This window comes from Alosa sapidissima, chromosome 21 (assembly GCF_018492685.1).
Source record: "Alosa sapidissima isolate fAloSap1 chromosome 21, fAloSap1.pri, whole genome shotgun sequence".
NCBI lineage: Eukaryota > Metazoa > Chordata > Actinopteri > Clupeiformes > Clupeidae > Alosa > Alosa sapidissima.
The window spans coordinates 13809526-13820605 of NC_055977.1; the positions used below are offsets into that span (position 1 = coordinate 13809526).

Here is an 11080-nt window from a genome sequence, read left to right on the forward strand (position 1 = left end):
TCACGGAGATGGGCAAATTGCGTCTGGGAGAGTCGTGGGTGTGGCTGATTGCTGCTTGAAAAAGCCGGCTTGTGAACCTGCTTTTATAAGAAACAGACGGACTGACAGCAGTGCAAGCACCGGTCAACGCGAACAAAGGAATACAGCCATAAGAAAAACCTTTTTATAAGCAACAGATTCCGAATATAGGCTACATCTAAACGGTAACCAGGTCAGAATTTTATCGGGGTATTTATTTGCCTATCTGGTTGCGTGATTTTGGGATTTAGGCTGGTTGAGCACTGTTTGGCGTATTAAACCTGTCTCTTTCGGAAATTACCTCTTTTCTTGGTGTATAGAAAGCTGTAGCCTACGATTTGTCAATATCAGGTCAGAATCAATTCAGTATTTGTTCCGGTCTTAGATTCAAGACCTCAGTCCGTTGGTTTTTCTACATATGAACCACGACGCATTGCTACATTAATTACATGTGAGGTAATTTGGTCGAGGTGAACTGAGAATGCTATAGATGGCCTATCTTCAAAACGCTTTGTCACGGTGGAGCTTGTCATTTCCTAGCCCACTGTATAGGCGAGATTGCATGACCCAGTTCCACTGTTTCAAGAAATTAAATGAGGTTGCCAAATTGACAACGGCATATTAGGCTATTTGTTTGGATGTTCAGTTGCTAGTGTGGAGTCGATCAGTGCATGCCCCTCGACAATTGCGTATACTAGACGAAGATTTACAATGGTCAGATAGGCCTATTTAAAATCGTTGGTTCAGGACTGGCGAGGTGAATTTGCTTTGCACACAGTAGGCTAGTGAAAATTACATGCGCATCAGAGGATTCCGCACCGTTTTCATGATGGGCTTAGGCCTACTTGCTCGTCTGGGGAGGTGGTTTATCCTCGACCTTGTTACTTGTCTTTTTAATAGGTTCAAAGTGAATAGTCATGAGGGGTTTCTAATGATGATGGCATGTAAGAATGATTGGTGTGGGAAATATCTTCTCCCTATCTGGACATGTAAGCCGAATTAGTATGTCCCCGGAAAGCGAACTGTCTTCTGGGAATAACCTTTTGAGAAGGATGCAATAGCCACCTAAAAATAAAGTGTAAACAAGTCAGAAATAGGCAGTCCCACTTCTACTACATGCTTGCTGAGACAAACATAGTAAACATAGCACTGACTACATAACATGTGCTATTTACATCATCCACTTCTAAGGATATACACTCATGATCATCAGTTAAGTTCCTTAGGAAGTTGAGTTATTTTAATGTTGCTGCATCTGCCTTAATCACCTGTCTGTGTCCATAATTCAGATGAAAATGCTGGAGACTTCCAACAGCCAATATGACTCCTTCCTCTTCTGGAGGCAGCCAATCCCTGAGCTGGATTTGACTGAGTTGGAGGACCTGGCTAAGGTGGTGCCCATCCAGAAGAACCAGACCAAGAAGCAGAAGTTGTCCCAGAAGCGTGAGGAACAAGTGGATCACGAGTTATCCGAGTACACCAGCTTCAACTACTGGAGAGAGCCTATTGCCAGTATTGACACACTCGATTTCAATTTGTTCTTGTGAGGTTATATACTGCCAGTACCTGTGTTTCACCATGGTCAGGATAAGTTTTGTTCTGAATAAACCAGTTCAGAACATTTGGAAATTATGTTAAAAATCTTGCAAGTAACCCTTATGTTTTAAAGAAGGCTTTAAAAAAAAAAAAAAAAAAAGATTATCTGAGGTTGAATTGACTACTGTGATGACCCTAATATTTCACACTGCTAATGTTCAAAATGAACTTGTGGTTGATCACCCTCCTAACACACACACACACACACACACACAAATCCTTCTACCAATTCCCTGCCCTAAGAGTGAGTCTAGCAATGCATGGGAATGTACAATGGGAAGTAACACTAGATGTATTCAACGTTAATTTATAATGGTTCTCTATCAGTGTTCACTCTTCTTGTAACCATTACAAATATAGTTGGGGGGAGGGATGAGAGGAGGGGCCGGTATTGATGATGCAGAAGTCTGGCATCTCTTTCACTGAGGCAGAATATATAAAACAAGAAAGGGAATTGCGACTGTAGATTGAGTGTCTTAAGTCATATCAAAACAGCCTGAAATTCGCACACATTAAAAGATTATGATGGATGGTGCTTGCCTTCAACCAGATACAAATATTGTTGGATGTTTTGATGTTTTATAGCGTGCAATGGAGAAACGGTTTATATCAGTTGCCTTCTGTTCATTTGAGATTTCTTTTTCCTGAGTATTTTATGCTGCTTTCAGTCTGTTTTGAGCAGGCCTCAGAAAAGTAAGACTATAAAAGCCTACCATGATTGTATTTTTCTTTATGTATTTTTCATTTTTCTGGTTATTTCTTTGAAATGAAGGCTGAGTAAATTGAGACAATTTCGCTGTTGGATTCCATCCATATTTGACTGCAAATTGTATTGTTGGTGAATGTCCGTGGTGAGACGATGTAAAGGGGTGTGGTAATGTGGGTCTATATTGTTAGGATGCCTAATGAAATGTGACTGCAAAGTTAGCCAATGTATCACTACACATTTAGTTGTGCATTTTGTCCAAGATACTCCTCTGACCTTTTTTTGGTTTAACTATGAAAACAAAACTGAAGGATCAAGGTAATATCGGTCATAAAAATGCATTTTAAAAACATTCTCCATGAATAAACATCTTAATTGCATACTTGGCATTGGTGTGGTATGTTTACTGGTTCCATTTTTACTGGATTTACTGGTCTCTTTTGGTCTTAGTTGACATTATACTGTTTGATAGATAACACCAATTGTGTAACTTCTAAAATGCTACAACTGGCTGGCTGGTAACGTAAAAAGAAAACGGTATTGCAGAATGACTTAATATAAAATTGTGCAAACCATGGTTTTCTCTTCTAGGTCTTTGTATTTAGGCTAGACCACATTTATCTGACCACCAGATTAATGCTGGCAAAAAAGCCCAGTAACATAGAATATAGAGGAAAATTGCAGACAAGTTTTGATTAGAATGTTAGATTCACAATTTTCAAGAAGTGGACAGTTAGCAACATGGTTATAGAGTGTGGGTTGATTATGCACAAAGACCCAGTTTAGTCCTACATTGCCAATCAATAATAATGCCTTATCCTTCTTGTAATCTTGGAAACATTTGTTAGATGACACTAAGGTGTTGATGAAATTGGGAAAATTATCTAATGGCCTCCTTACACACCAAACAACTTTGATAAGACTTGGTAAAGATTCTTTAAGATTGTAGACTTTTTAGTAAAGCTTGAATGGGTGACATTCGTTAAAAGACTCCAATCTTTCAAGAATCTTTCCCAAATCTTGTCAAAGTTGTTTGACGTAAGGAGGCCATAAGAAACATTTTACTGATTATATTTTTGAACAAGGAGGTATCTGCAATGAAGAGTTTTTTTTTTTTTTTTTTAAAGACTGAGTTGACCTTTTCAGTTTTACTTCCGGTGGTATCGGCTGCCATCTTTGAACCGAGGGAAAATCTAAAACAATATTTGTTTTCATAAAGTTGTCGGGCTAGAAAGGAAAAATCAGTCCATCTAATGTGGATATAGATCTGCATCAAATCATTTCTCCACCAACGACAGAGAAAGGTAAGACGATTCACCCAGATGTAGCATAAACGCAGAAAGCATTTTGAAAACGGCAAAGTTAACGTAGTGTGCGTAGTTAGCCAGATGCTAAATTGTAAGCTAGCCTGCTAATAACATGAAACTTTACGTGAACGCTGGCATCCATAGTGGATGTCTAATTACTACTCGTGGCTATGCTGTAACACTGTTGTAATGGAAAAGGTGTGTTAATGTAAAGCAGCAGTCTATCCTTATGAATGTTATGTAATTGCAAAACAAATTTCACGGACCCAACTTGACCATGTTACTTTAAAAGTTTATGCAAGCTATTGCTAGCTAGTTTGCTACTTTGCTAACATCTGTGGAATTGACCAGCCAACTCAACATTAAAATCTTAACACCTACATTATAAATTGCATCACCGATTGACTTAAATAACATTCCAGACCTAAGTTAATGCTTCATGCAGTCTCAGCAAGTGGAAACGTATCCCTCTTTAATTGCAAAGCTATTAATTGAAACCTTGCCGCGAAATCCTCGCAGTGGATGCTACTCGTTCTCACCGGATGTGGAAGTAGTTTTTTCTCTTGTAAAATTAGATTTTCTCTGACTTCCCCCGGAAAACCTACAAGTTAATATCAATGAGTTTCCTGTTTGTCTACCTGTTATGATTGTCTTTTAATATCGTTACCTGATATGTTAGGAAAGACAACATCATAACACATGACATTCCCTGGTTCTTTTTGCCTAGCTAGCCAGCTATCGACAGCATGCTCACCTTGTTAGCTTGCTAGTTATGTGTAGTTTTCTGGGATAGCATAAAATGGCTTCTCCTAAGCACCAGTTAGCGCGAAATGTGACCACAATCTGTTATTGTGCAACGTATATGATAAATACATATTATATCCAGCTTATTTGTGTTTGGACAAAAAGTTTACCGTAAACATTAAACATCTGTTTGTAACAATGCAGACTGTTTTGTCATTGTAACTGTTCATTTATTCTTTTAATGTAACGAGAAACGCATGCTGCAACTCCCCGCTGGTCAGTACAGTGGAGTTAGCATTATCCATCCATCTGACTTGCTGGCAATATATACCAACCCCTGACATGTCCAGAGATTATAACTTTACATGCATTACTGCATGGACATCTCATCAAGACCTTAAGAGTTTTGATGTTCCCTTGCAATTTTTTGTATGCTCGGAATACTTTTGGATTCCCCACAGAATTAATTGTGCATTACTACCTAAGCTGAGAATTGAAATCGGTGATAGAGAGTAATTGCCTGTATTAGAGCTGTAAAAAGTCTGGGTACCGCATTTCGGTATAACATCACAATTACATCAGCCTCCCCTTTTCCCTTATGGCTCATCTTGCATGCATCCAGTCACAAGTGTGTGGCCTGAAGTTCCTCACTCAGGGTTCCCACACCTTGGTTAAGATCAAATTCAAGGACCTTTCAAGGACTTTCCAGGCCCAATATCCTTAAATTCAAGGACCTAATGTGTCGATAAATTTCAAGCGTGGGCATGGTTAAACCATGTTACCTCAACAGACCAAGGATACCTTGTCGCAGTTTTCTTTTATTTTTGGTCATATGACAGTTGGTAGGCATATTTTATTTTTCATGTTTGTATTTTGCATAAAACTGAGCTGAAATAAACTTGTCCTAAACAAGTTAAACTCGTTACCATGAACCTGTCGGTTTATTCATCAGAATGTTAAATTAAATATTTGGGCAACAAACACTACACGCGGGAAACACGCAGAAATCATGCTGGCTGTGTACATGTTAATAAGCGGAATTGTACGTAATTGTATGGATTTTTTTCCTCAAAAAGAAATTCAAGGACTTTCAAGGACCTCCATTGATTTGTGTCTCTTTTCAAAAACTTTCAAGGGCCTTGAATTATTTTTTTCAGATTCACAAACTTTCAAGGATTTCAAGGACCCGTGGGAACCCTGCCACTAATGACTTATCACTCTTCAAAATACATCAAGCTAATATTGTTAAAGAAATGTTTAATCATGTCAAAGTAATGCAAGGAATGACATATGATACAGGGTAGGGTATCGGCAAAGGACGACAGATTCGAAAATATGTGTGTGTAATGCATGCAACTGTTTGTGGTTTGTGTGGCCATTGATTGATTGATGATTGATTGATTGATTTATTAATTCATTCATTCATTCATTCATTCATTCAATCCATCAATCAAACAAACCATGCATTTTTATGTGTCAGATGTCGCTGGTGGATTTGGGGAAGCGGCTTCTAGAGGCTGCGCGGAAAGGAGAGGACGATGAGGTCCGAACACTGATGGCCAATGGAGCACCTTTCACCACAGACTGGGTAAGAGCAATGACCTCAACTTTTCCCTTCTCCTTCCCTTTCCTTTCTCCCAACTCCTTAACCTCACCTGACAGCATCCTCTGGGAATGTTGGTTTTTCAAAGTGTTTTAAAAATCCATGATTTTTGTGATCTGACCAGTTAGTGATCTTGTGTCTCCCTGTCATTCTGAGAGACACAATGAGGTGAGTGAGTGGAGAGCAGAGGACAGAATGTTTTGAAAAGAGGAGAGAAAGTTAAGGAGCAGAAATGAGTGCAGTCAGAGAAAGAGGAGAGGATTGGACCTGAGTTGAGGGAAGAGATGGAGACGATATTATCAGTCAAAAAGAAACTTAAAGGGGGTGCTGGGAAACTAATAGGGGCTCAACTGGGTACAGCGCCCGTCCCATATTCGGGTCCATCTATTTTGTTTACTATTACTCCTTGCTTTTGTAAAGCACACTGAATGACCGCAGTGAAATACGCTATATAAATAAATTTGACATGACTTGACTTGACACTTGCCCACCGGGCCCGGGGTTCGAATCCGGCCTGGGTTATTTCCCGATCCCACCCCATCTCTCTCTCTCCCACTCGCTTCCTGTCTCTCTCTCTCTCTCTCTCTCTCTCTCTCTCTCTATCTATCTATCTATCTATCTATCTATCTATCTATCTATCTATCTATCTATCTATCTATCTATATATATATATATATATATATATATATATATATATATATATATATATATATAAAAAAAAAGACTCTTACAAAGAGAAGTAGGGAGGCGACGACAAAGGCAAGGAAAGAAGAAGAGAGATGAGGTGTGTGGATAGTGTTTGATTTAGGTTGAGTATGGAAGCCTCTTGTTAGTTTTTGAAGTGTTAGTTTTCAAAGACATTTTAAAATGAACTTGCTGATCTTGTCTCTCTCTGTCATTTCCTTTGTCATATACTAATAAGTAATATCTGTCAGGATGCTATTAGTCAATAATAGCATTAATCATTCCAGATTGTTAACTAACAATAATAATGAATTAGTTATTAATACTTATATTATGAGGTCTGTTGTCTGTCAGAATGTTGATATTAAGTGATGTGCTGGTCTCTTCCGGTAGCTGGGCACATCGCCCCTGCACCTGGCTGCCCAGCATGGGCACTACTCCACGGCAGAAGTGCTTCTCCGCGCAGGCGTCAGCAGAGATGCCCGCACCAAAGTGGACAGGACCCCTCTGCACATGGCAGCTGCTGAGGGACATGCTGTTATCGTGGAGTTGCTTGTCAGGGTGAGCCTCCTACTTTTTTTTTTTTTTTTTTTTTTTTTTTTTTAAAGATGATGATTAGTCAGTTGCTACTATATGGCAAGGATTAGCATGAAGCTGATGGAGCAGCTTGCAGTTCTATATAAAAAAAGATATTAATGGCTTTAGCTGTATATTTTAAGTCATTTTTAGAAGCACTGAGAAATGTAAACAAGCACACATTTTTTTTTTTTTTTGTACTTACTTCTTACTTACTTGGACTTAAGTCCGTCTCTTTAAGATAGCGATCTGACTCACTAAACTCCTGTCTTCTCAGAGTGGCGCGGACATCAATGCCAAAGACATGCTGAAGATGACCGCTCTACACTGGGCAACGCAGCATGGCTACCACAAGGTGGCTGAGATGCTACTGAAACACGGTGCTGACGCACATGCCCTCAGTAAATTCGACAAGACGCCACTTGACATTGCGATCGACATCCAGAATGCTGACCTCATCATATTGTTACAGGTATGCTATGGTGAAACAGGTTTAATGGGAGAGTATGGGCTGTGCAAACAATCAAATTTCAATTTCAATTTTGACTGACTTTGACCTACTATTATGAAAACAACATAATCAATATACTGATTATTTGGCCTCTTTCCATTTTGTCTTATTGAGTTACAAATCTATTAGACTCCTTTGCTTTTCAGTTGTAACTATTGTATAATAATCTTGTTGTCAAAAATGTCATTGTTCTTGTTAAGTGGTCATTTATGAGGGATTTATCAGGGCTTTATGTTCATTTGGCGCATCTCCTCCTTTGGTCGCATGGACCTGGTGTGGGAAAGGATTATCCTATCTTATGTACTGCAGTTTAATTATTAACCTTATCTTATTGTTTACCTCATGAACAAGTTGGACTATACAGTACCTCACATGTTGCACAGCCTGCTATATGTTCTCTGTTGAGTTAAAGGAGTAATTTTTCACAGATCTCTGTTTCTCAAGGTCACGAGTACTTTCTGTACGGAAAACCCCCCAAAGAAATCGGTGTTACCTGCAGCCAACAGCTAGATCAGCCAGACAGCTACAGTGCTACACTGTTTGTTTGTTTTTTGTAACGACACTACTCGATGACCTATATGAAAAATCGCCAGAGTTTTCCTTTAAGTCTCTGTGGCCTAGTTGTTGGTTGACCCACTTGTGCTCATTTCAGGAGGCCATGCAGACCCAGGTGAACATCAGCGCTGAAGCGGGCATCACTGGTGGAGCGTCGGGGCCTCAGTTCATCATCCAGGCCATCCCGGGGATGCAGGGAGGGGTCGTGAACCTGGCTGACCTCATCAAGAATAACTCAGGTAAGGGCTGTGTCACTAAACAGGCAAGGTGCTAACATCATCATGGTTATGGGTTCAATACCCACAGAACACAGGTGGTAACACTAACCACCACTTCCACTACTGATAAATGGATAAATGCACATTGATAAAGAGGTGCATCTCTGTTGTGCTGTACTTTGGATGAAAGAATCTTTGAAATGAATGTGATGTAAACTCAAATGTGATCGGCTGTACTGTATATTTAATTTGGGAGAAGTGTCCTGCCTAACCACCGAAACCTGCTGTTCTGTGTCGTTCTCCGCCTCTCTCCAGGCGACACTGAGGAGGCCATCGCTGCCAGCACCCTGGATTCCAGCATTCAACAAATGGTCAATGAGGGAGGTCAAAGGGTCATCACCATAGTAACAGATCAGCATGGCAACCTGCAGACGACAGGCGGGCTGTCACAGCCGTTCTTTGTGACCATGCAACACGGTCAGCAGAGTAAGTCTATAAATTGGTGTACAGTTCCTTCAAGAAGACTTTTAAGCTTCAGGTGTCCCAAATGTGCTTATGGTACTGAACATATGAGCAATCACAATTTTAGTTTTGTCATATGTAGCCACTTGTCCCAAGAGGTATCCAAACTAAATGTCCCTTCCTCTTACAGAAATAAAAACATTCTTTCACATACTATTTTTTTAGTTTTTAGTCACATTGAATTGAAGATGGTTTGATTGTAAGTTTGGACTAACGCTTCTTGATTGTTCTCTTCAGTGTTGGCGGTCCCAGCCAATCAGATCACAGAGGAGGTCGTGGAGGAGGAGCCCCAGCCACCTCCTGCCAGGAAAAGAAAGATAGACATCTCAGCCAATCACACAGAAGCTGAAGACACGGTAGGCCTTAATACAAAGATTGAGAATGAAGAGTAATACATTCAATTACTTGTACTATTGCTATTAGTTCTACTACCATTACTACTACTGTTACCATCACTTTCATAATAATGATATACTACTCCTATTATTACTACTGTTACAAATACTACTGGGGGGTATTCCAAGTATGTGGTTTAGTGACAAACTTGGGAAAGTTAACTCAGAGTAAGTGGTAAACCTCCTAATAGAACTGCTGTATGGCTTCATTCGCCAAACAAATCAATGCCATAAGGCTCTTGTTGTTAGAGGTTTACTTACTCTGAGTTAACTTACCAAGGTTTGCCACTAAACCATGTACTTGGAATACCCCCCTGATCGTAACAAGAGTAACAACAACCATTAGTATTAGTATTAGTGCTATTGAGTGAGTTGTCTTTGTTGATGTTATTTTTGAGTGAATAGTCATTTGTGTTGTTTTGTATGCTGTTGTTGAGCTGTCTTGTGTGTTGCCTCCCTGTGCAGGAGTTGCTGCAGCGGCAGCTGCAGGAGGCGAACTGCAAGGTGCAGGAGTACCGGCAGCAGCTCATGAGGAAGGAGCAGGAAGCCGAGCAGTACCGCATCAAACTGCAAGCCATCAGCCACGGCCAGAGCAACGGCAACGCTACGGGCGAGGAGGAGGGCGCACCGCACGAGGAGGAGGAGGAGGAGGTGGTGGAGGAGGAGGAGGTGGTGGTGGAGAGCTCGGCGCACGCCGGGGAGGAGCTCCTGGTGCTGTCGGAAGGAGCGGTCATCGTCAAGGCCGAGGAGCTGGACTCAGAGCAGCAGCTCACGCTAGTGGAGGCCACGTCCTCCCACACAGAGGTGATATCCTAACCACTGCATGGACAGACCGACAGGTAGCCGGGTGGACAGATGGATGGAAAGAGAGAGAGAGGTGGGGAAAGATGGAGAAACGGAGAGAGGACTCTGCTGGTGTAGGAAAGGGACCGCGTCCTACTGACGTCCTTCATTTTATTTTTGTTTTTTGTTTGTTTGTTTGTTTGTTTGTTTTACACTCACCTATCCATGGTGCCTCAGAAGTTTTTCCCATGATGCCCAGAGCCAGAGACGAGACCACATCGTTCCCCCAGCTTTTCCTCAGGGCCAACAATATGCTCGTAGTTCTCCCATCTGTTAAACCTCTTACTTAACTTGTTTTGTCTCTGTCTGTCTGCGAACTGCAAAGCCTTATTGGGGTTTCATGGTATTAGGTTTACTGCTCTTTACTGTGATGTCAGTTCATTGAGTTTTGAGAGATTGTGTTCCTGTGACACTTGTTCAGGTTATGATCTCGAGTCTGACTATAATAATCCCGGTCCAAAACTACAGTGAATAGCTTTGTTTAAAGATTTTTTTTACCGAAATGAGGAAAATATTTTTTAGAATATAATAAAAAATACCTTGATGATGAGCAAGAAAGAAACACCTATGTCATTCCAGAGTGTGCATCAAATGGCTGTATTGTTTTGGATGATTAAACGGCCCAAGACAATTCATGAAGTAACAACAATGACTATTTCTCTTTGTCCTGAAGTAGATACTGTCATTGTTTGGATGCAGGATCAATTGTTTACCTATATGATTTATATGTAAGGTTTATCAGGGATCAGCAGTGTGTTGAAAAATATTTTGGGAGAAATAAATGGCATAAAGATGCAGTTAG

The 11080-nt window shown here is 40.5% G+C and overlaps 2 protein-coding genes across 3 annotated transcripts; both read left to right on the top strand.

The window, feature by feature from the left end:
- On the top strand, positions 1 to 2700 carry mllt11 (MLLT11 transcription factor 7 cofactor). Of its 2 annotated transcripts, none has more exons than XM_042076382.1 (2): positions 1 to 211; positions 1308 to 2700. In XM_042076382.1, exon 2 carries the CDS (start codon positions 1308 to 1310, stop codon positions 1563 to 1565), a length of 258 nt encoding a protein of 85 aa, XP_041932316.1. In that variant the 5' UTR covers positions 1 to 211; the 3' UTR covers positions 1566 to 2700. The 2 variants fall into 2 exon arrangements, with proteins under 2 accessions (XP_041932316.1, XP_041932315.1); XM_042076381.1 differs by having other exon boundaries at positions 6 to 203.
- A 765-nt stretch (positions 2701 to 3465) lies between these two features.
- Positions 3466 to 10924, top strand: gabpb2a (GA binding protein transcription factor subunit beta 2a). The gene is made up of 8 exons (XM_042076317.1): positions 3466 to 3624; positions 5852 to 5959; positions 7052 to 7219; positions 7512 to 7706; positions 8398 to 8539; positions 8834 to 9004; positions 9278 to 9396; positions 9901 to 10924. Exons 2-8 carry the CDS (start codon positions 5852 to 5854, stop codon positions 10249 to 10251), a joined length of 1254 nt encoding a protein of 417 aa, XP_041932251.1. The 5' UTR covers positions 3466 to 3624; the 3' UTR covers positions 10252 to 10924.
- Positions 10925 to 11080: the final 156 nt, after the last annotated feature.